The sequence below is a fragment of the Equus asinus genome, chromosome 2 (assembly GCF_041296235.1).
Source record: "Equus asinus isolate D_3611 breed Donkey chromosome 2, EquAss-T2T_v2, whole genome shotgun sequence".
Classification (NCBI taxonomy): domain Eukaryota; kingdom Metazoa; phylum Chordata; class Mammalia; order Perissodactyla; family Equidae; genus Equus; species Equus asinus.
In genome coordinates, this window is record NC_091791.1 from 11,381,114 (window position 1) to 11,405,661 (window position 24,548).

At 45.1% G+C, this 24,548-nt stretch overlaps 1 protein-coding gene across 20 annotated transcripts in view; it reads left to right on the forward strand.

The window, feature by feature from the left end:
* The window catches only part of FGFR2 (fibroblast growth factor receptor 2), a 103,361-nt gene that overhangs the window by 57,343 nt on the left and 21,470 nt on the right, over window positions 1-24,548 (forward strand). For 7 of the 20 annotated variants that reach the window (XM_014865975.3, XM_070482065.1, XM_070482082.1 and 4 more), the window contains 5 exons: window positions 6,683-6,873; window positions 8,002-8,149; window positions 11,511-11,713; window positions 20,522-20,673; window positions 23,563-23,684. In XM_014865975.3, the coding sequence (XP_014721461.1) occupies window positions 6,683-6,873; window positions 8,002-8,149; window positions 11,511-11,713; window positions 20,522-20,673; window positions 23,563-23,684 (816 nt within the window). Of the gene's footprint in view, window positions 1-6,682; window positions 6,874-8,001; window positions 8,150-9,359; window positions 9,505-11,510; window positions 11,714-20,521; window positions 20,674-23,562; window positions 23,685-24,548 lie in introns of all 20 variants that reach the window. The other 13 variants (XM_070482039.1, XM_070482091.1, XM_070482071.1 and 10 more) reach the window with 4 other exon arrangements.

Sequence of the window (24,548 nt, forward strand, 5' to 3'; positions counted from 1 at the left end):
GAAAGTTGATGAAACCTGTCAACATTATTACTGTGGACATCTTTCCGTGTCTATACATATTGCTCTCATTCATTCTTATTAGTGGCCCATGTGCTATTCTGTCACGGCCATGGTATAATTTATTTAATCGTTCCCCCGTCGGTGGATATTTAGGTTGTGTACGTCTTTTGTTTTCCAGTTACAGAAAAGGCTACAGTGACAAGCTTTGTAGACTCCTGTTTGTTGGGCACCTGGGTGAATTACTTTTCTAGGACAAATTTCTAGAGGTGGCCTAAGTGGATCCTTTTTGGTAGATTCCAGCAAAACATTTTCAGCCAAGAGAACCTCATTTGGAGTGCCGCTGTCTTTGGGGACTCCCGAATAAGCTCCCTTTTAGCCTCTTTGCAAGTCATTTGGAAGAAGGTATTCTAATTCAGAGTTCAGCCTTTGTAATAAGAGGCTATGTTTAATTCCTGGACTATTTCTTTTTTTTTTTTTTTGCGTTTCTAGCATACTCTTCTCATGAAGGGAACCCAGCTATGCAGACACCAGCTGATAATCTGGCATTCCTGAAAGATGTTGCACCCCCTGTGGCAAGTGGCAGGGTGCTGGGGCTCTGTGGCGTAGCTCCCCAGCGTGACTGCTCAGCTGTGTTTACCCCAGCTCCTCAGGAGGGAGCCTGAGCAGACTGACGTCTGAGTTTTACATCAGTGTGAAAACCATGCACAATACAGGGAGGGACCTTGTGCAGAGTCTGTGTGTCAGGAGAGAGAAAAGCTCTCCTTTTGTAAACTGGACAAGATGAATATACTTAACTAACGGAAAAGGCGGGTTTTCTGTGACCCTATATCTTGTTCACTCTGTGATATTGTCTGTCGCCTTTTTTTAATTGTTGTAATATACATATAACATAAAATGTACCATTGTAACCATTTTTGAGCATACAATTCAGTGGCATCAAGTACATCCACATTGTTGTGCAACCATCACCACTATCCATTCGCAGAACTTTGCATCATCCCAAAGCTGTGTCTTCTTTTCACGAAAGGAAAGGCGTTTTTGAACCTAAATTTGACCTAACTTTGTGATCCCCAAGGGGTCATAGTTCTGGTTTAACTTTTTGAAGGCACAGAGAGAGCTCAGGGTATTGTAAACATTTGGGGTGTAAATAACACACAGGCCTGCTGCTGTAATTTGCCCAAGAAGACCTAAATTGACACCCAGCTGGTAGAAGCCACTCATCCCCCAGCCAAATAATACCGTCTCTGACATTAATTAGGGAAGGCACTTTGCCTCCACCTGCTCTGGTCTTCCCAGGCCGCTGGCCTCAGCCAGCACTTACTCGGCTTCTCCAGCTCATCGAGCAGGCACAAAGGAATTAGTGGTGTTTTGCTTCTAGCATTTCACATGGTGCAGCCTCCGTAAGTCACTGAGGGACCCCAGAGCTGGAGGGATGACACTTAGGCCTGCCCCAAAGAAGCTTGCTCTGCAGACTTTGCGCTCTCTGTTGAGAAACATGTATGTTTTGGAGGAAGCTGGATCCCCAGCCCCATTCTGTAAGACTTTCCAGAGTCGGATGTCCAGGCAGGAGGAAAATGAGGCTCAGCTAAGCCTAGGACAGAGAAAGAGCAGCAAACCAGTCACTTCCTACAAAAACGCATTTTTCCTTTTCTTTTTTTTTTAAAGAAAAATAATTCCAGGTGCCCAGCATCCCAGGCCCCACTAGTCTGTTCTAGAAGATGTCAGGCCAAAATAGTGGCCATGGGTACCTTGATTCTTTCTGAAAGGATACTGCTTCTTCTCAACCTATATCCTAACCTTACCTTTTCCCACTGGTCATTTTTAGTTCTGACTTCCTTTTGTGCCAGTCTCCAGAGGCTGGAGCAAGCTTCGGGAAAACTCAACTCAGAAGCCAACTGGATTGAACCTGTCTGGTTTGAGTGCATTAGGCGGAGTCCTGACAAGGCAATGAACTCATTCCACTAATGGTAATTAGCGTGAGGTCTTTAGCAGGTTGTTGGGCTCCTCAGACTTCAGAAAGGCTTTGATCGGCCTCCCCTAATAACCATGCCCCATGCTAACTGGTTTAGTGCGTTTTTATGCAACAAAAGCAACCACCGCCTCCTCTTTGGAAAAAAGCTAGGCTGGGCTTTAGAAACAAGACTTCTCGGTTGTTTCCCCTTGTCTTCCCAATCGCAGAATGTTCTTTCCCTATTCAGCCCCTTGGAGTCGCTAAGAAACTCCATTTTAGAGGAAGGGTAATTAAATTTTGATTTTAATTTAAAGACAGGCAGGCAGGGTTCTCTCGGCTCCTGACGTGAATGTGCGTCCGGGAGCAGGGGCCTGGCTGCGTCCAGATCACTCCCGGGCACTCAGCGTGATTCGAGTCTCTTGGTGTTTTGCTGCCAGAGAGCGGTTTTGAAATGGTTCTTTGCGGCAGGCACTGCTTAACTTTTGGGGAGAAATACTTAGAAAACCAGTGGGTGCTGGGAAACCAGCTACTCTGGGCTTGATTAATTTATAGGTGTAATTTAAGAACCTGGTTCTCCTTCTGATCCCGAGATGCGTATTTACTGAGCCTGTCGACATGAGGCCTCTCTGCTTGGTGGACCTTTTTTTATAGCTTTTGCTGTGTCGGAGCAAAAGTTGTAGATCTCTTATGAGCAAACATATTATTATGTCCAGAGGAGGACTGGCATGTTATAAGGTTTCAATGGTCAATTAACAGAGATTTATTCTTTGTCACTCAGGTATTTTCTCTCTCTCTGGTTCTCAATAATTACCCCTTGGAATGGAGCAGGCTGTTTTCCCCCTGTCTTCGTGCTTGTGGCTCCCAGCTTCAGGCCAGGGTTTGGGGGGAGTCAGTCCTGATATTTAGAGTCCTAGCAGCCGGGCCTTCTGCTTTAGTAAAGTGGACTCATGTGGAGCACTTGACAAAAGGGAGGGAGAGAGAGACAGAGAAAACATGGGGGAGAGAATGTCTTTTTTAGAGCACTTCAGCCTGTGTTTACTACGCATTTATTTGGTGGAAGCTCATTCCAGCAGTGCAGCCAACTGTCCCGTCGGCAGCTGCCGCACCCTTTGGACTCCTTTCCACTCTGTCTTAATTTGGAATTCACACAGGGACCTTAGAATTGCTGTTTTAAAGGTTCTCATCCTGTTTCAGGTCTGTGTACTGTACATCTGCAACCTGCTGCATTGAGAATATATATTTTAAAAAATTGCAATAAAGACACAGAGGTGAACTGCTTGTCAGTTGTTCTGTTTTCTGTGTATTTGTTTTACTCCCTCTATAAAGAGGAAAATCTGTTTTGTATAATATCTGCAAGTTAATCATGCTGTAAGAGAACGTGGCCTAAAACTGTAAATCTTCCCTGGTGGAGAAGATGTGAGTTTTGTTGTCACCTAGAAGAACAAGAGATGGGCCAAGCTCGGGTTTTATTCTCTCATCCAGAGATAATTCATTGACCAATTCAGTTTATATTAGCTTGCTGCCCAAAATGTTGCAAACCGAGGGGTTTGGTTTGCCCAGGTCCTGGAGGGGTTCCGGGGAGAGCACATTAGCCATTGGAGGGTCTTGGTCATCACTGTGCCCACCATCTTCCTGCAGTGCTTCCCAAGTGGACCCTGGGCCCGGTCACCCGCTCTGCCTGTCTCTGCAGGAGTGCCACCCAGCCTGCTCCCCCGGCTGCTGTCTGCGCCCTGCTTTCACCCCAGTTTTTCAGAAGTTACAAGAGGAGTCCAAGTGCTGTCGTCCCCCTTACCTACTGATCACTGTTCTTAAGGGTCTGACGGACACTAAGGGCAGAGTGATGGCTGAAGGGTGTGACGGGGGAGCGCCATGCTCTGCAGATGCTGGCATCCCGGGACCTCTTCCAAGATGTTTCGGGCCTCGTTCTCCAACTTGTTTAAGGGCAGAGAATAAGGTTGCAAAGGAAATCAAAGCCTGATGTGGAGAAACGAAACATGAGGCCTACTGACTTTTTAAAAACATTTTAAATAACATTCTCTAAGGTTTCATTTTATACTGAAGGCAGCTGTAATAAGTTTTGGAAGACGGTGTAAGGTTTCGATTACAGAGCGATCTCGCCTGCAGTTTTTGTACCCAAAGTGAGAGAGGGCCGAGGGGGAGTCGGGGAGGTTAAGAGGTTTTTTTGTATAAGGTGAGAAAATTTGAAAGGATGAATTCAAGAGTGCAAGCGGGTAACGTTTGGAATGCCTTAATTTGCAAATGCAATAACATTAAACCGTTGCAAAGATTTTTGTGCCTGTGTGTGAAAATAGTCCGGATAGCCGTGGAATAACTTAATAACTAGAGCTCAGCAGCACGTTGACCACAAGTGAAACAGGACTGCAGCTCCGCAGCGGGTCTTGCCAGTGTTGCCCCAGTGACTAAATTCTCTGCTGAAGGCTGGCGCAGGCCAGAGATGTGGGGCTGTATGAAAGCACTCATTGTTCACGGGGCATCGTTATTTGGTATTACATGCACAATGTTTGCTTGTGAAACGATTTATAGAAACAAGTATGTTTAAGAAAGAGGACTTGGTTTGAAATTCCGTTGATCTGGCTTATGACATTTAAGATTTTATAGTACCTTTGTTTCTAAGAATAAATATTTAGGTCCACTCTAAATATTTATCTTTGAACACACAAACGCTTGAGCGTAAAACTGGAAAACTGAGCCAGAGAATGAATTGATACCTAAAATTCACTTTTCTATGGGCAGGAGTAAACCACTTCAATATTTGATCAGTACAAAGGGGCGTATTTTGTGTGCTTGGCTGGCAGTATCCAGCCCAGAGGACAGCTCCCCTCACGCTCGATCTCTTGAGAGGAGGCCTGGTGAGGAGAGTGTGTGGACTTAACTCTGTTCTTCTCATGTGGATGGGGCCAGCTGGGGTTAAACCAGATCTCCATCCCTGCCAGCTGCAAGCGGGTCCCTGTAGCATCCAGCTGGCTGCCAGGCCTGCCCAGGAGGCTTGCTGCGGCCCCTCGCTGGGATGATGTATCAGCCAAAGAGTGAGGATTTCTGGTGATGTTTGAAGGGATCCCAGCTTTGAGATTTTCTGCCCACAAAAAGTAGCAGTCTCGACTTCTGGGTTTTTTGCTCAGCCTATGTAGATGATATTGGGACAAATGAATGACTTCTTTGGGGGCTCTGAAATCCACATCTTTTTGCTATGTAAATCTAGGTGTCTGTGAAGTGATGGGAGATTCTGGAATGAAATGTGCTAAGAGTAACCACTAGCACTTTTTCTTTGTTTTTTTAAAAATGTTTTTAAAGACCAGCAACAGGCTTATGCAGTAAAATCAATTTGCACATGGTCTGGCTCTTGACCAACAAATTCCACATAATGACATTTTAATCTGCAAGGCCCAAATATGGAAAGACGTAGGTATCTATCCTTCTGGTTTGCTGTTTCCAGCCCAGTGCACGGGCTACGCAGGTGCAGTGTGGAGACATCCTTGGTGTGTTGGGCTGGTTGGGATCTTGTTATTTCCCTTGGCAACTTTTTAAGCTGGAGGTTAAAGGCAGTGGTCTCCACAGTCTGCAGAGGGAGACGGGGAGGATGGCTGGTACATGTGGGGATGGGGCGATAACCGAACGGACAGGTGTCTGGATATGGGTGGCTTTTGACTGAGCTGCCATGTAGGAAGGTTCTGGTCCGTTTGTTTTTATAGTGCCTTTGTGGACAAAATCACACAGTAGGCTGGTCTGTTACTTGATTCTTGAGGACCCTTGTGTGTAGATTCCACACACTTTGACATAGTTGCCTCTAAAGATTTCTGCAGAGACTGCCTCTGAACTGGAGAGGAACCTTTCCAGGGAGGAGACAAGAGGGGGTGTCCTTTGTTGAGAACTTTTTCCCGAGAGAGAAAGGCAAGACAAGTGAGAGCGGGAAGTAATTGCAAGCATACCCTCTCTGGGGCCTCCCTAAGACAGTCTACACCATGACTAGGGTTTGCGAAGCAGTGGCACTTTGTTTCTTTCAGTGCCACATCTGAATAAGCTAAGGAATGTCTACTTGTGCATCTCCCATGTGGCACACAGTAACACAATATTTATCAAGGAAATGAATGGATGAATGGAACAATGAATGAATGGAGTAAATCCATGCTAAAGAGATGAAACTAGTTGTTCATTTGATCTATTCATAACTTTGGGCTTTAGCTTTTAGTTTATTTTCTTTTTAAAACAAGAGATGGAAGTCTTCTTAGAGCATCTTAGAAGTGTATTGGGAGGCACTGTGTGTAGGAGGATTTTGGTATTCAGGGTGACCTTAAAGTTAGTCTTGTCACTTACCTGTGATGTTAAGCTATGGGCAAGGTGAGTTTCCGATATGATCCCAAATGGAATAATTGAAGGAGCACCCATTCCCCTGACATTTGTCTTTGAGATTGTCAAAATAAAATCTCTTCCTTTGTTCATTAGGTGGCCATGGGCAACCAATAACTTGAGATATAATAAGTTCTTTTCCCAGTTTTCTAAATAAGTATTCTTTTTACAAGGGTCGCACTCCAGCAGTCTCTTTGAAGTTGTTTTTGTTATGCATTGGGCCTCGGTGTTATTTCAAAGGAGTCAGCCAGCAGACTTGAGGCCTTTTTGGCTTGAGTTCATGAACAGCCTTCTGGACAACACAACTTATTTATTCCTTTCTCCTCCTCGCATCCCCGCTCCCCCTTTCTCCCCTCTCTCCATCAGAGCGATCACCACACCGGCCCATCCTCCAAGCTGGACTGCCAGCAAATGCCTCCACCGTGGTGGGAGGCGATGTGGAGTTTGTCTGCAAAGTTTACAGCGATGCCCAGCCCCACATCCAGTGGATCAAACATGTGGAAAAGAACGGCAGTAAATACGGGCCCGACGGGCTGCCCTACCTCAAAGTTCTGAAGGTGAGGACTGTCTGAATCTGAAGGTACCCACAACTGGGGTCTCCCTGATGGGTCTGGCCACAGGTGCTTTGATTTCCTGTTGAATTTGAGAGAAGGTGATTCTCCCATTTGACTGGTCAGTACAGAGTGTGTTTGGAGAATTAGTAGATCATTAGGCTTGCTAATAAAATTTCAGAAGGGAGCTTTGAGGTAGTGGAAGGACCCCTAAAGTTAGAGTCAGAATAGTTCAGCTGTTTATCAGCTCTGAGATCTTAGAGGAGACGTTCAGGCATAGCTGCACATCTGTAAAAGTGGGAACCAGGATGATATCTCCCCTACGGGGCGGTTGGGCAGAATAAATGGGATGGAGTAGATGGAAGGAGCTGTGTAAGCTCCAGGCATTGTGCCAGTGTTGACTGTTACGCTGCTGCTGTTTTCTCTTACTATGACGTTAGGGTCGAATTTTAGTAGCCACTTTTTAGAAACAGTTTAAATTTTCCTTTTAAGAGAAATTCCTTAATCTTTGAGATTCACTCACACGCAGTTTAGACAATAAACTTTAGAAAATGCTTCTGTGCTAGTGAAGTGTTGAACCGGAAACTTTCTTCTTATATTTCTTATTTGGTTTCTTGCAAGTCCCTGTTTTAATAGCATCAGCCTCTTCATTTTTTAGATTTGTCTTGCTCTTCAGGATGGTGATAGCAAGTGGCAGCTAAGTCTGTGCACTTCTTAGCCCACTCGCTGACTACCATGCCTGCCCTATTTAGTTGCTGGTAGAGAACGTCCTTAATAACAGCAGCCTTCCTGTAGAACCACAGGCAGCTGAACCAAGAACTCTTAACCAGCGAGGTGTTCTCTCCAGCTGAGAATACCAAGGATCAAAAAAGCTGGACAAATGTGACCATCCTGGGGTACTGCTAACCCATTCGGCTAGATATTGATCACACACTTCCACCCTCTCAAGAGCACCGGGTCACTTCTACTGTGCACCAGTTGACTTATTTTGTTCTTTCTAAACCCACAGCCCTTTAATGCTGCTGTTTAGATGTGATGGAGGTTGTTTTTTTGTGGTGTGTTGGTGGTGGGACCCTAGACAGTGCAAAGTCCTTCCCGGTTGGCTGTTACATTGTTCTCCTGTGTCTGTTCCAGCACTCGGGGATAAATAGTTCCAATGCAGAAGTGCTGGCTCTGTTCAATGTGACTGAGGCGGATGCTGGGGAGTATATATGTAAGGTCTCCAATTATATAGGGCAGGCCAACCAGTCTGCCTGGCTCACTGTCCTGCCAAAACAGCAAGGTAACAACGTTTTTGTTTTTTTGTTTTTTTAAACGAAGGCTGGATATAGAAGCTGAAAGACTTGGTGCTTTGGGAGACTGCAGGCAGCTTATAGGATGACTCTGTGGCCTTGGTATATTCATAATCATCTTTCTTTGGTGATGCAGCTGGTAGGATGCCAGCAGCCATGGAAAAATGCCCACAATGTTCAAAGTGATTCCTCTAATTTCTTCTAAAGATTCCCCTCCACCCCCACCCAGTTTTTAAGTTGTTCCTTCTGGTTTATCTTGTTTGGGCTGCACATTTCCCATCATTACTGCCCTTAAACACCATTTTAGACACACACCTGCATGCCTAGTGAATTGGTGGCATTTGTATATCAACGGAATTCATACCTCCTTCTGCCCCAAATTTTTAGAGAAATGTTGGCATGATAGCATTTGTCCAACAAAGTGTCATTTCCTTGGTTGTAGAACTAAGAGTTAGGAGATACTGTCCTTGGCCTTGCCATCCCAAGTTTGAGGGTTGTCCATCTTAATGAATGAATGTACTGCCAGATGCTATTGAAGGCAGCAAGTTGACTTTCTTAGTTTATCCTGACTCACATTCAAATGTTTATATTGAAGAAGGAAAAAAAGCTCAGTTTCTTCGCTACCAAGATCATACTTTCTTCCATTTTCTTTCAATGCAATGTAAGCCAAGATGGTTATGCAGGGGTAAAAATAACCAGAGCCTGGTAACCAACATGACCTTCCATCCCACTTGGTTCCCACAGAGCTGGAAGGAGATGCTGGGGATCCACTTGGGCTTATCTGCAAGGTTTTCTTTACAACACAACAATTTAGGCAGTACCGTCCTTGGCTCAAGGTGGGACTCTGCAGCCAACAGAACCAGAACCCAATGTAGCTTCTTGGGTGCTATCCTTTTGGAAAACCACCCCTTAAATCCAAAGCAAAGGCCAAAAGACTGGATCCCTGTGGGTTGATTTTTCCATGTGTTTGATTGCATGCATGTCTAGGTGGTGAAGCCGGTGTGGTGACGGGCCTGTGGAGGTGAGCTGCTCAGTGTCGCTCAATGTCTCGGTTGTGGGCTTTGTGGATGGGTTGCAATCGGAATCTTCTGGTGGCCAGCCCCTGCTGGAGCGCCTGGTGTGACGCCTCGTGGTTCCATGGCCCCCTCCACAATCATTCCTTGTTGTCTAGCCTTCTCTCTTGCTTCCCTTGTTTTCTAGGCCGCCGGTGTTAATACCACGGACAAAGAGATTGAGGTTCTCTATATTCGGAATGTAACTTTTGAGGATGCTGGGGAATATACGTGCTTGGCGGGTAATTCTATTGGGATCTCCTTTCACTCTGCATGGTTGACAGTTCTGCCAGGTATATACTGCTCTTTCTCTCCATGGTTTTTTTCCTTTTCTTGGTTGATTGCTATAAAATTAACACAGCTTCTGTTCTCAGAAATGGCCCCTTTTATCCTTGCATAAAGATTTTTAAAAAATGTTTGAAATTATCCCCCAGGGATAAGAAAGTTGCCTTGGAAATTCACTTACAATGAGATCCCACACCTGCATTTATGATCAAGTGAAATTTCACCCTAAAAACCCAAAGGGATCTTATATTTTTAGTGAGGCATTGAGTCAATATATAAATTTGCCCATCCCCACTTCTCTTAAGGAAGAAGTTGAAATTACTTTGGAAAATTCAAAGTAATTTTTTTTCATTTCAAATGCCATTTTGCTAAAATCCCATATGTACTTTTATGACTTTTGTTCCACTTTCTGTTTTCAACGAGATGTAAATAGATGAATGAATGTCGAGGTGCCTGGGGAGAAGCACCTCTGAACGTAGGACGTACAGAAGCAGTGTGTTACCTGCCTGGGAATCGGTGGCTTGCTGCATGGTGCAATAGGAGGGACTCAGTTTGCTTTTACTGCAAAGCATGCTCCTGCCATCTTGGGCTTGATGTTATTTCTGCCCTGCAGAGAAATCAACATCCGTGAAGCCCTATTGCCTAAATATTGCTACTCTCTGAATCTTTAACTGACATCTCTATCCCGAACTTTCCTGATAATCACTCCCTACTGTGCCGTATCTGCCTCTTGGTCATTTCCTTTGTGAAACTGCATAGACAATGGTTTGCTAGCTCACGATGTTCCACTCCAGTTATTAATGCCTTATTTTTAGAGTATGGTGCCTACCTGCATGCTTATTTTATATCTAGTAAAAATAAATTGATCATTTCATTGTGTGCTGTGCTGCTGAGAGTTTTGACTATCTTGCAAGTATTTTTCTGATTAAAATGTATAAGCTTTAAATAATAGCATTGCATCCATTTTTCCTTTTGTTGTGAATCTGCTCTGTGAATATTTGCTTTGAAACAATGAGATGCCTCTTATGTTGAGCTTGCTTTTACTTACAGTACTGCATTCTGCAGGTGCCTAATTGGCACTTCTTAACCAGTTTGCCTGAAGGAATAGCACGTTAACTAAGGATGCAGTTTGAGAAAAATACTACTTGGAAATACACTGCTTGTAAATTGACCATTGAGGACTAAGGGGGGAGCAGACATTATTGGGAGTTGATATAAGAATGTGCTAAATTAAGTAATTATATGTATACTCACATTCAATACCATTTCTATATTTTCTTTAAGAGGAAATTTGTAACATCACTGTAACCGGATACACAAAAATTGACATGGCTATTGATTAAGGAATATTGCAAACTTTTTGTAGTGTGGACATAATGATTCTATATTATCAGCAATTCAGTTTTTCTATTAAATGAATTTGTTTAGTTGAATAATATGCTGGACTTTATTAAGGAATTTGAAACTTTTTCACAACAGCCTACTAGATGAATATTTATTTCCTATCGAATGGAACTGTCTTCATCTGGGGAATCACCGTATCACATCTTCCTTTGCAAGAGCCTCCTCAGATAAGACTGAGGCATTGTCACTGTCCCTCCAGAAACAAAAGTGGCCATTGTTCATATTTTAGAATTTTTAGAGACCATCATGGAAGACAGTTTTTTTGTTGTGTGTACAGTTGACTGTCCTATTCTGCCCAAATGTCTAACAGAATGTGGCCTGATAACCTGAGCTGATCTATCACTGAGTTGCAGAGGCCCACTGAGGCCAGAGATAGTGACCGCCCAGGCCCTGGTGCTAAAGCGAGGAGCCTTTGGTTATTCACCTGTTCTCAGGAGAGGTGCGTGGCAGGGCCGTGGACCATGCCATTCTGCAGCATTGAGTTCCCAGGAAGCCCATCCTTGGGAACGGTTGTCTCCCTTTGATTCCTTTAGTTATGCCAGGATGCATCAATCCAGTTTCCTAACTCTGTGGCCTGCTTATCTGTTCCTCCTTGTGATCTGCAATCTAGCTCCCGTAAGAGAAAAGGAGATTACAGCTTCCCCAGACTACCTGGAGATAGCCATTTACTGCATAGGGGTCTTCTTAATTGCCTGTATGGTGGTGACGGTCATCCTGTGCCGAATGAAGACCACGACCAAGAAGCCAGACTTCAGCAGCCAGCCGGCTGTGCACAAGCTGACCAAGCGCATCCCCTTGCGGAGACAGGTAACAGAAAGTAGATAAAGAGTTTGAAGAAATTTACTTCTCCCCTGTGCCCCAGCCAGCTCTTGGGTCTTTTCCTCTGCTTCGAGGCCATTACTTCTGAGAGCTTCCCATGTGCCTCTTGGTCGCTGTCCAATTAGTGTTTAGAATTTGGAGAGTCAAGTCCTGGTGTGTCAATGGGGGCAACTGAATCAAATTCCAAGGGCATGAAAGCATGGTGGTGTGAGGATCAGAGAGCTAATCAGCAGGACTGGAAATAACACAGGGAGGCGATACCCTTGTGTGTTTGAGACTCAAGTGCAGCAGTCTCTTCGAGGCACAGGCCACTTTTCTTCCTTGTGATCTCATGCTTTTTTGAGATAGACTTATGCCACTATTTGGAAAGGAAAAGACTCTGGTTCTCTGACTTATTTTTTTTAATTCAAGGTCAGAAACCTTTGTCCCAGAGGTGAATCTGAACTACTACTTGATTTAAAACTGGCCCGTGGTGTCTTTCTAAGTTGAATTTTGGCTCCACCTCTCTGGTTCTGAAGGTAGAGTTGTATGCACATATTACGTTATTGTTAGCAGTTCACAAGTGTGGCTGTGGGTTCCATGGTGGGATGATTTTCATGCTGAATAAGCAATAGCTTGTTTTTAACCTTGTGCTTGGTCTTTGGTGGTAACTTTTTGCTTGTCTGTGGTTAATTTTGCTTTGGGGAGATAAGAGAAGGTAGAGCCTACGCATCTGCCTTCAACCGAAGTCCTGCACGGCTGAGTGGGCCAGGAAACGCTTCGACTCTTTCCTTTATGTTCACGAAGATGGAAAGGGAAGGCAGGTGTGAATGCAAAGTGTTTACAGAAGTATTTGGAACTTGGTTCTGATAAAGGCATTTTTTGAAACAGCAAGTACAATGGCTAACTCCGTGGCTCTATTGCAGTGTGTATTTTAGTAGAATTTATGGGGTGCTTGTTAAAATTGCAGATTTCTTGGTCTCTGCCCCAGAGACTCTGGTTCAGTCTGTCTTGAATGGGGCCAGGAATCTGCATTGTAAGTAAGACTTTGGGTGATTCTGAAATGCACTTGGAGAAACCCTGGGTTAATCTCAGCCCTGCCCCTCCTGGGACTTTAGGTGGTGATGACTCTTTCTGGACAAGGCATTAGGAAGGATTAGGAACCAGTTGGTCAGCGGCAGTTTTGGCATAGATCTTGCTGTTCTCAACCCAGCTCCAAACTCTGGGCTGATTGGGTCCTTGTTGACGTGTTTGAAGCCAGGTTTCCAGCAGGTATTTCTTCATGGAGTCTGAGGATACCACTTGGAGTGTGTGTTAAGCACAGGCGAACACCTGCACTGTGTTAAGAGCAAGGGAAAAAAGCTGCCCATTGGGTCTGTCGTGCCACCAAGAATGCTGTTGTTTTTAAAATGACACCACTGTCATTCTTGGGGCCAGGGAAGCCACTTGCCTGACATAGCCAGATGTTGCCTTCAGTGACCTTCAGATGGCATAGCCACCCCTCCCCCACCCTCCTTCCTTACCAGTTACCTCTGGGCCATTCTTACAGCCACCACCTGAGGACCTGGCCTCAGGGAGTTGAAAAAGGGACTGATGTTTCCATCTCTATTATTATTTTTTTAAATAGGGAAAAATGCTACCTTCTGGGGGAAACCTGTAATTTGATGTAGCTAGACCATTGTTCCGTAATTATTTTGTCATCTTTTTTTCTGCAACTGTGGCAGTACTCTTCTTTTATTTAGAGTCCTTTCTCCTTTTTTCTCCCTCTCTCCTTCCTTCCTTCATCATGATTTTTCTGAGTGCTTGATCTAACCCAGGTTGCATGGCCTGTCTCCCTCACCAATGGCTCCAAGGTTTTTGGGGGACCTTCATTTGAAATGTGATTGCCTTGTGTTTCAGGAGGGTCAGGTAGCCTAAGAGAAGCAGGGAAAGTGGGCAAATGCTAGTCCCCTGGAAAAAATAAAACTATTTGGGGGCATGTCGACACTCCTCAGCTCCTCTTATATGTCAAAATGGGATGCATTTCACAGATGCTCATTTCGCAAAGAGCACTTCGTCAGCAAGCATGCCCCTTCGGTGGAGGAGATGCCTATCAGGTATCTGGATAAAAGGGAGTTACTGGACTGTAGCTAGAATGAAAAGTCCCAGAAAGGCCAGCAGATAGGTTGATGACAGAGAAAATACCACAGGGATGCCAAGCATGCCTTTACCTGGCAACAGGTGAGCCTGTAATCAGTTGTCTTAAGGATGGGTTGTTCCTCGGCATTTATGAGGCCACTTTTCGTGCTGCGTTTGCCCAACCTCCTCAGTCGCACAGGTAGCACTCAGTGTCTTCATGATGGAGTCCGAATTGTATCATCTTGGCCCTGACCCTCGCCCCTCCCCCAACACACATACACACATAGCATTTCACTCAACTCAGTCATTGTTCTCTTTTTAGAACAAGAGAAGTTTTTTTTTGTTTTTTTTCAGCCTATTGTGAGTTTTTCCTTCTTGACATTTATTAATCTGTACTAGACTTACCAGTGTAACACAGACATTTCAGTTTATTTTTTTTGAGACAAAAAGGTTTTTCTCCAGCACCTAAGAAGAAATTCTTTGTGAGTGATCATTTCTCAGTAACCTTGAATTTTTTGAGACTCTGTATATGTTGTGATGCTTGAGAAAAGAGAAACAACTTTTTGGTGGGGGAAGGTGGGTGGCACATGGCGTCTCTCTGTTGCCCTTGACGGCTCACCCCACATTCAGTTTCGGGGCAGGACACTGGCCCAGACACTGCTCACCTGCTCCTGCTCCTTGGGCATCCACCATGTTAAAGGGGACCAGCAAGAACCAGCCCAGCCTAGCAAGAGTCAGAGGTTTCTCTGGCTGGATGTGGTCCTGGGGTGTTGGTCGGTCAAGCGTCTTTGTGAGCTTGTCCGCTCTCATACAGGTCTCCAGGGTTGCCAGTGGACAGCGTGGCCATTGTGAAGTGGCCTTTGCACATCCACGAGTTAATGAGAGGGCTTCACTTTCCGGGTTTTGCACAAATCACTTGAGTGGTGAGGGTGAGGGGTGCATAGGAAACCGAGGATGTCTGTTCAGGAGGCTTGTGGTGTAGCTCGGTTTATTGAATCGGTTTTTCAGAAAGTGAATGCATCAGGTTCTTTCTCTGGAGCCAGAAGTTTCCATAGGGCAGCATGAAGATTTAACCGTCTCCATAAACAGATAGGGTGGGGAGACTCACATGGGTGTGCAGCGCCCACTCTTTCCCACCGCCATCGGCATCTCAGAAGGGGCTGTGGGCTATTTTTTTTTTTTCGGTCTTTAGTTTCACTCGCTTGGTTGCTGATACAGGTAGATTGAAAACTGGAGAAAAATGAGGGGCAGTCAAGGTCGTGTTGTGTAACAGTATCTTGGGACAAATGGCATGTTCCCAGGGATGTGATGAACAGGACGGAGATGGGGGTGGGATGGGATTCAGGAGCCAGCTCTGGGGGCCGCGTGTTAATGGTTATTGAACACACCAAATTCTGGGAAGGGAAGTTCTGCTTCTAGACGCTCATTTACTACCTAGCAGCTAAACAGCATGATCTCGGAACATTCTCTGTATTTTGGTCAATCAAGTGGTCTAATGAAACCTCACTGGTTCCCGAAAACATTTGGGTAATTAGAGTGGTCATGGTTGGCTTAACTGGAATCTGCCCTTTCGTGTGGGGGCCCCTCCCTCCGCAGCCTCCATCTAGCCGTCCTCTCTTTTCAGCCTCCAAAGGACGGGCAGTGTGACTAAGATCTGACTTGCATTTGGCTGATGCGATCTTCTAAGAAGAACCAGCCCGTCCGGGACTGGTGAGCTGTTCCTGTTATAGGTTTACTCATCTAGTCCTGGGGAGAGGATACAGGGGGGCGGATACTTGGTAAGAGAGAAGAGCGAGTGCTGGATAAACTGTCTCGTGGAATTACCTAAATTTTGTTATGGAAGGAAAAAAAAAGTCCAACCTCTGGAACCTTTTATCTCAGCCACCTGGGTTGAGGTGGTGAAAGGCTTTTGTTCGGCCATCAGGGGGTGGTGGGCAGGGCTTACAGCGAAAGTATATGAACTCCGGAACCTTCTGTCCTGGTTTGGGAGCGTGGATCCACAGCCTGAGAGTCAGAGGGTTTCTCTGGCGGGCCGTGGTCCCAGGGGTGTTTGTGAGTCCTCAGGAGTAAACACTCAAATATTCACCACTCTCCCCTGGCATCTTTGCTTTTGCCTGCTTTTCTGAGTTCCCCTGGTTGTTCAGTCTAATCTGGTATAAAGAGAGAACACCATTTCTTGGTGGCCCTTTAAAAAGAAAGGAAGTAAAACCACGTCCGTGCTTAATCTCCCGTATGTATTGTGGAAATATACAGAAGGCACAGTTAGTTAAAAGCTTGATTTATGATGCTCGGTAAAGAGATTCTGGAAAGTGAGGAAGCTGAATTGGAGACTGAAAAGACACACTAAAAAGTGCCCACCAGGGTTTGGGAGTGGAAGACAGTTTATTTAGAGCGTTAGCATTTATTTTATAAATAATGAACATAATCACCACTACCAGTGGAGTATTTTTGAATTAGATAAAAAAAGAAACCTCAGAATTGAAAAAGAATATCTGATAGGGAAGATTATGATTTTGTTGTGTGGGGTGGGGGGGTGGTAATTTGATAGTGCTGAATTAGTGCAAGGACTCGAAGGTGGGCAGTGGCAATTGCTGGAGGGGTGGGACCTGGGCGAAGGAAGACCCAGGGAAACTTGGTGTTCAGGAGGAATCGCCTGGGGGGGATCGTGTCAAGCCCTGGAAACATGTTAGCTCTTGGAGTAAAACGGAGTGAAGAGAAAGCCAGTCGCATTTTACAGTCCCAGAGGGGGTGTTAAAAGCATAGTAAAAATGCGTGGAGGTAAAATTAAGATATACCTCTGTAGACAGAGCAATGGACCTTTGTAGTTCTTATACTTTTGGCATTTTCTTACCTTTTTTTCCTCTGTGGTCTTTACAGAAGTATTTTCCAGATCTGTACATTGACTCTAAACCTCTATACTAATCTCAACAAAACTTCCATAAGCAATCCTTTTTGTAAAGACAATTTTTTGATTTTACTAGTAATGACAGCAACCAAGTTTGTAAAGGTTTTCCATTTTAAAAGCTTTTGCTTTGAAACCTTGTTGAAACAATGGTTTGGAGGGGGAGGCGTGTATGAATGTGAACTTTTGCCAGAGGTTTGTGGGCAAAGGTTCCTTTTGGTCCTAGGTCCGCTGCAGAACAGTTAACTTCTGTCTAACGTTGTTCTGTTCCTCAGCAGCCTCTAAGCCATATTTGTCATGAGGACGCTTTTATGTTCCAGCTTTCCTCCTGCCCTGGGAACGCCCCTGACTCCTGGATCCTTTATTTCTTGAGTTTGCTCTTCTGCTCCCTGGAGCCCCAGCCCTGCTGGCTGGAAGCAGAGGGTCTCACCTTCCAGACCAGTAAAGCAGATGCTGTTCTGCAGTCAGCCCCTAATGCCAGCGGGCTTGCTTTCTTCCCGTTGCACACAGTGTGACAGCACTCACACACAGAAAAACGGGAGGCTCCAAATGCTTTGGGTTCCCCAGAGAAGGTGCCAATCATAAGCTCCCTTGGATCTGGGCAGCAAATGATTCTAAAAAGAGGCACTAAGAGAAACGATGGTGGTGTGGGTAGCAGATGATACCTGAGCTCTTAGCAGGTTTCTGGCTGAGCAGTGAATGCTTTACCGGTTCACCCTCCCAGTAGCTCAGTAGGGTGGGAACTGTTGCTGTCTCCTTTTAACTCAAGTTTGGGAAGGTTAGGTGACTTCCTGAAGCTCTCACAGTTAGCAGGTGCCTGAACTGGGCCATGGACCCCGACAGTCAGATCACACAGCCTCCCACTGGTGCCGTTGGTCAGGATGCCGCCGCCCAATGAGGGGTCCCGTGTCATAAACAATTGGCAAGGGAAGGGCACTCACTAGGGTTGGCTGCATGGCTGGGGGCAGTTACTGGGGTACCCACATGGAAGGAGGCAGAGATGCTGCAATACTCAGCCTGGTAGCACAGGGAAGGGGCGAAAGCCATGATTTCATCATTGAGCTCATTTTAGAAGAGAGTGTATTTGAAGCCTATGCCCTTTGTTTTCTTTTCCTTCTGAGACATGCACAGTTCAGATCCTTATGATTCTAAAAAATATTTTTATTGTCAGAGAAAGTGCTTTTTCTAGAGCGTAAAAGAGATACATTTTCATGATGATGAAATGCAAATGGTTTGGAAAGTTCTGAAATCAGATTTTTTTCTGCCTCCTCCCTCAACTCCTAATCGCACTCCCCAAAGGTGACCCCTGCTAAGGCGCTTATGTTCCTTCCCAAAACTTTTTTTAAATCCTGGTTCTCACACCTCACCGTGGGAAGGCTGCTTTTGCACATCGAATTCTGTCAGCTCACTGATGAGAGCAGTGATTTGTGAGGACAAGGCAGGGATGAGGGGCGTGCCTCTTCACCCAGAACTGTGCCCCTGTTGGTTCCCTGTGGGTGCCTCCTCCTCTCCCTGTGGGGTCCTCCACGCACGGATCGTGGGATTCCGGGAGCCCTGAGAGGCCAGTGGAGGTGGTCTCTGCTGCTGGCCTTACAGGGGGTGTTCTGACTGCGAAATCTGCCGCACCTCGGCCCCTGGGGCCTTGTATTGTCTCGCCGGGATGCTGGCTTTCACTGGTTTCCTAAATCTCACCAGTGATCTTCAAGCACAAGTTCTCATTGCAATGAGTGGTGACTTTTGCCTCCTCCTATGGGAGAACCTTCCAGGTTTTTGTCTTTGTAAATACCAGCCTCCTTTTGCATCCATAGCATAGGGCCCTGATGCCGGACATTAGGATTTGGGGAAGTATCTTTGGCCAGACCCATTCTTGAATCTTCTTGAGCCCTTCTCTGTGGATGGAGCTCATGGTGTTCATGTGGTTCGTGGAGACCTGGATAATGTTCTGAAAGATCCTGGTTTCTGATGGGTCCCTGCGGTCAGCACACTACAGTGAATTGGGCCCCACGTGGTGTCTATGCAGAGGTCTTTGAAGTTGTTGCTGTTTGGCCAGGGTGGGGTCCCTCCTAGTCCGTGTCATCAGTCGGGTACAGAGGTGAATTCCATAGGAGTTCACGCATTTACGTTCTCGTCTCTTCCTCCGTGTTTCTGCCATTTGCCTGTGTGGCCGGACACTTGGCTGTGAGGCGTCAGCCTCTTGGAGCCTAACATGTCCATGATACCTCTCTCAGCTCCAAAATTATCTTCAGTTTCTTTTTAAAAAATTTTTTGTTTGATGTTCACAATGAATAAACATTGCTCATACTATCTGCATAGTAAAAGTTAGGAATAACTCCTTCTGGCAAAGACTGCTCAGAAGCCTCAGAAATGTACTCATGTACATTTGAAAAGATAATAGAAGTTCTGTTAAAAATTGTCTATTTCTTGATTTAATACAGAAACCAACCTCCTATTCCCAAAATGATTTTTTCCCAGCTTCCTATTCCTAAAGTGATTTTTTCCCCCCTCAGTCTATTCCTGGGCATCTTCTCGGGTTTCCCAGAAACTGCATTGAGGGCAGTCTGGATTTACGAAGGAAAGAATCAAGGCTTATTGAACAGGACGTCCCCTGGGAAGTATAGGTCTCTGGTTCCCTGTGGGAATGATCCAAGCTCCCCACTGTAAAAGTTCATCCCCGTGAAATTTGTTCGTCTACGCTCGGTCTTCGCCTCCCTGGTTGAAAAGATGTTTGTAAGCACAGCCGGGGAGTATGGTTGACCTGGGCAGTCGTGCAGGGGGCAGAACGGAGGTGGTGGGTGGGCTGCTTCGATGAGTCCTGTTTAACCCCATATTCCTACTCTCTCGGGCCAAAGTCTTGTTTATGGTTTAGAAGAAGGTGGTGTTCCAGCAGCCTGTGACTGAGCAGTAATCCTCAGCAGTGCCCTTCAAGTGCGCTCTGCACACGTTTTCATTCACAGACACCAGCAAAGAGAAGACGTTATAGTTAAGAAATAACCGTTTTATCAGACGCAGACTAAAATGGGCAAGGGAAAATGAGGAAACGTGGTGAAGCCTTGCGCCCTCCTAGGTGGGAGAGGAGCTCCCCCTGTGATTAGGAAGAAAGATGTATTTGACTCTTTGGTCCCGCATGTTCAGTCCACTGGCTTCTGAAGCTGAAGTTGACGAGAGGCAGTCAATTTTCACCGAATGGCCCGGACATCAGCCAATTTCCAGTAGGGCTGGGGAGAAGCAGAGAATGGCCCCAGGTGCCTGGGTCTCAGGCTCCTTTGAATAAAGGCACTTGGTGCTCTCACATTCAAATCCTAAAGCAAGTTCCTTGGGATATTCTGGTTTACATTTCAAAAGACAGAAAAAATATTGAAGAGCTGATTGTCCATACGTTTTTATGGAATTTCATAAGCACAGCGTTAATACATGATCTGAGCTGGTCCACAGGAAGATGGATCATCTGGGGCTCTGGTACAGGTACAGCAAAAAGGCAATAATGAAGCCTGTCTCCGTGTCCTCAAGCGACTGTCTTGAGGAATTAGGACAGAAAGAAGACTTACGTTTTGATAAGGCACTGTCTGAGACTGTTGTTTGAAAACCTGGTTTTAGGAACATATAATTTAGATGAAAGCTAGTACTGCATAGATTGGAAGACGGAGGAGTTGGCATCCAGTGGATTTGGTCCTAAATTCATGGGTTTGGTCCACCTCCACCTTTCTTTCTTTTTAAGAGTTGACCCTCTGGCTGGGCTCTGGCCGGCTCCCAGTCTTCTCAGGTGGAGCCAGGATTACATCTGTGTCTTTGCATTTTGTATCCAGGTTTCTGCCGAGTCCAGCTCCTCCATGAACTCCAACACCCCACTGGTGAGGATAACAACGCGCCTCTCCTCGACAGCAGACACTCCCATGCTGGCGGGGGTCTCCGAGTATGAACTGCCAGAAGATCCCAAATGGGAGTTTCCGAGAGATAAGTGAGTACTTCCTGTTGAGCACATCCCTGGGTGGAGGCTTAGGTCTAAATGGGAATATTGGATTGACATTTTCTTTTTATGACCCTTAACTGCAGAGCTCTTGCTTGGATGATGTCAATAGGAGTGAGTGAGATTGTATTTCTAAATAACCAGCTCTTGGAAAAGAAAAGAATTGATTGTCTTTCTCTCTCTCTCTCTTTTTATAGTTGTTTTAAAACAGAGCTCCTAAGCCATAGGTGGTCCCCAAACAAGATGGTACCTCGTCAGCTTCCCCCCCACCCCCAGACAATTCAAACCCAGTCAAATGGAATACAAGTGGAATTATCCCATTTAAAAAACAGATCTGACATTCCTACTTCTGGTTATTAGAACATGACTGTTGAGTGGTTCATTTCTTTGGAGAAATTAGGATAGAATATAAATTACCTTAAGAATCTCCACTCAGTGTTGCTGTTTTTAATGGTTATTCATGTAATATTGGGCAGAAAAGCTTTGAATATGGTCCTGACATCGAATTTCGTGTGGCCCATAATATTTTCCTTATTGGGTGACGTAGAGGTGTCCGATCAGATGTCCAGTCAAAGTGTGGCCACCTGGGCTCTGGTGAGGGCGTTGCTGGGAGCTATTTATTTCTTGGTCTGGCTTCAAGCCCATGTACTTTGGTCTCTGTTGGGCTGGATTTGAATCCTGGCTTTGCCAGCCGGTGGCTGGGAAACCTTGCGTGAGTTTCCTGATGCTCTGAACTTCATTACTGTAAAATGAAAGTCACGGTACAGACCTCCCAGGACTGAGCACAATTCTTGGCTCGTGTGAGTTTCCCTCCCTTTTGTTTCCCTTCATGTATTGGTAACCTGGGAGCCCTGAACCATGGGCCTCAGCAAGATAGTGGTGCCCAGGCATAGACAGGGGGATGGATCTTGGGCTACCAGCCCTCCGTCTTCTAGGCAGGGACCAACCCCCAGACCCACCTTCAGAACTGAAGGATGGTGGTTACTGAAGGGCCGTCAGCCCACTTCTGCAAACCTCTTGTAGTAATTAGAGTCCGAACAGCTTGAGAGTAATGGAGGGTAGAAGTCCCTGACTATACATCTGTGTCAAATCAACTGAAATAAACTCTTGACTTGCTTATATACAGCTAGCCTATTTGCCTTGACATCTGCAGTATCTCCCAGAGATTCTGTTGAGAAGTGTTTAGTTGCTATAGAAGGAACTGTCCTCAAATTTGGAAATACAAAGATGAGCGCTTCCAAAGGCTGACTATGAAGAGCTCTACTGGGAAGGGGAGACAGCTTACACGGCACTTGGAATTTTGATTCGCACAACTCCAACCAGTTTTGTTTTCCAACGGCCGATTTAGAGCTATTAATATGCGTCGTAAGTTAGAACCAAATAATTGGACAGATATCATTCTTTTAGAGTGTTAATGGAAGTAATTTCCAGCTTATTTGTATAGTTAAAAGGCCGTTCATTCATTCATTCAGGACTTGTTTACTGAACATTTACTGGAGAGGCACGAGGGAAAGCACAAAGAATGGTTTCTTTACCTGGAGAATGTAGAGAGAGAAAGGGGGTGTTTCTCATGAGCCCTCCCAGCTCCCAGGTTTGATTATATAAGTACGTGGGTTCCAGTGCACGTTCCTATATATAGGACTGACTGGGGGAGCTGTGATCATATTTTAAGAAATTGCAGCTCTCAGGTTCAGTCCGTAGTTTTTACCACCTGTGACACCCGCAGTCAACAGTCAACAGTGGGAGTCTGTCTGTGCCGAACTGTTAGCTCCCACCCGGGGGTACCCTGAGTGCGGAAAATCTGAGTACTAAGCATTTCAAAACAGGGTTTTTAGCACAAACGTAGGTGGAGCAGATTTCCAGTGAATGAAGGCTATTTAGAAGCAGTTTATTAGATCGGAGGCAGAAGTTATACAAAGAAAGGATTGTTATGCTTGTAGTAGCGGGGCAATAGGACATCAATTAACCTTTTTCCCAATGCAAATGTTTATTTTCTGCCAAGATATTAAATTTAATTTTAGTTCAGGATAGAAGTGGAATGACCTCAGCATAGCATACGCTGACCACAATCTTTGCTTAGCTTTTGCACACCATTGTGTACTTACCATAAATACTGTTTACTAATGGCAGCTCCATACTTTGCTGTATTATGCTTAAGTAAAAAAAACACATTCATAAGTATCCCAAAGACTTCTCCATTCTGTTGGTTTCTGGAATGCTCAAGGACAATATGTGACTATTCATATAATGCACTTAGAGCTTCTAGGTTTAGAAATTTAATTTATGTTCACTCTGGAGTTTCTTCATTATTAATTCTGGATAGTTATAAGGATTTCTAAACTGTTATGTCAAAAAAATTCCCCGCAATTTCTAGAATTTTCTTTTTCCTTTACTCAAAAATTAGAGATTTCTTGAAATGTGTTTACAGTTTATATCATGTAACTTGGTCAGGAATGTGACCATAAAATCCATTGGTATTTGAATAGCAGTGGTTTTTAAAGACAAAAATAAGAACAGCTTTAATGTTTTCTTTGAGACATTCTCAATTACGAATATTCGATTGGCTCAAGATCAAAAGCCCCTCGTTGTTAGCACTTAGGAAAGCCCACCACCTCACCAGCAAGGATACCTTCCATAAAGAAAATAAATCGAGAATACAAATGTGAAATTTAATAGCTGTTCCACCAGTAATTGACATTCTCTAAGACGTCACTAAGAAAATACTCAAGCGCGTGTGTGCCCCGAGTCTCATTAGTTCCATATGATAAATGCTCCATGCTTATGCAAGCCGCTGAAAGATTTTTATATTTAGTTCTGGAATTTCCCTCGCTACACCCCTTCACCAGATGCCGTGTGCTAATCCCCTATTTACACATTTAGGCTGACGCTGGGCAAACCCCTGGGGGAAGGTTGCTTTGGGCAAGTGGTCATGGCTGAAGCAGTGGGAATCGACAAAGAGAAGCCCAAGGAAGCAGTCACTGTGGCCGTGAAGATGTTGAAAGGTGAGTGGGGAGGGGGGATACGGCAGGCTGGGGGGAGGGTGGAAAGTCTTATCAAGAATGTTCCTTTTGTGGCATGTGAACTCTATCATGGCAGGGGGTCAGAGATCACATAGTTGACCCAGGGGTTGAGAAGTTTTCAGTATAAATCAGCATCTTGGACAGACTATTTATCTTGAGCTGTGTGCACTTATAAAAAAGAAAAGCTGGTTTTGTTAGGAAGTGGCAGCCTTCTAGACCTAGTCTTCGACTCCGCGTGGGTCACTGTGATTCTTCCTTTTCTTTATATTTGTCTGTGCTTAGAAGGTATCAAGTCGCAGATCACTGATTGATTTAGATGAGTGTTGGTGCAGTGGATTCCAGACCCAGACCTTAATTTAAAAATAAAGGAAAATTGGCATTTTGGAGGGAGCAAGGCGGCGTAGGGAGAGGAAGCCGCACCTTCTCTTTGCAAGAGTAACAAAGCAGAAATGACACTGGTCTGGGAGAGTCAGCTAAAAGGGATCTACCAGGATTGGCGCTGGGGCAGAACCTTCTGGAACATGTAAACAATTACCCCAAGATATAAACGTTGAGTGGCATTTGTGGGAGTCGGAACATTTATTTCTGCATTAACCTTCCAGCCCTGCTTCATGCCTGTGTCCAGGGAGCTTGAAGAACTTTTAACCATTAACTTCTTTTTCTCGCAGTATTCTTTTATGAGAAGAGTTACAGGGAACGGTCACATTATAAATCCTGTTGTAGGGATGGGAGAAAGGACATCCCAAGCTGAGTTTTTCCCACATGTCGGAACAGAGTGGTCTGTTCCTGGGACGTGGGGTGCCTGACACGTTGCAGGTGCTCTGGGAGTTACGCTTTTTCTTTATT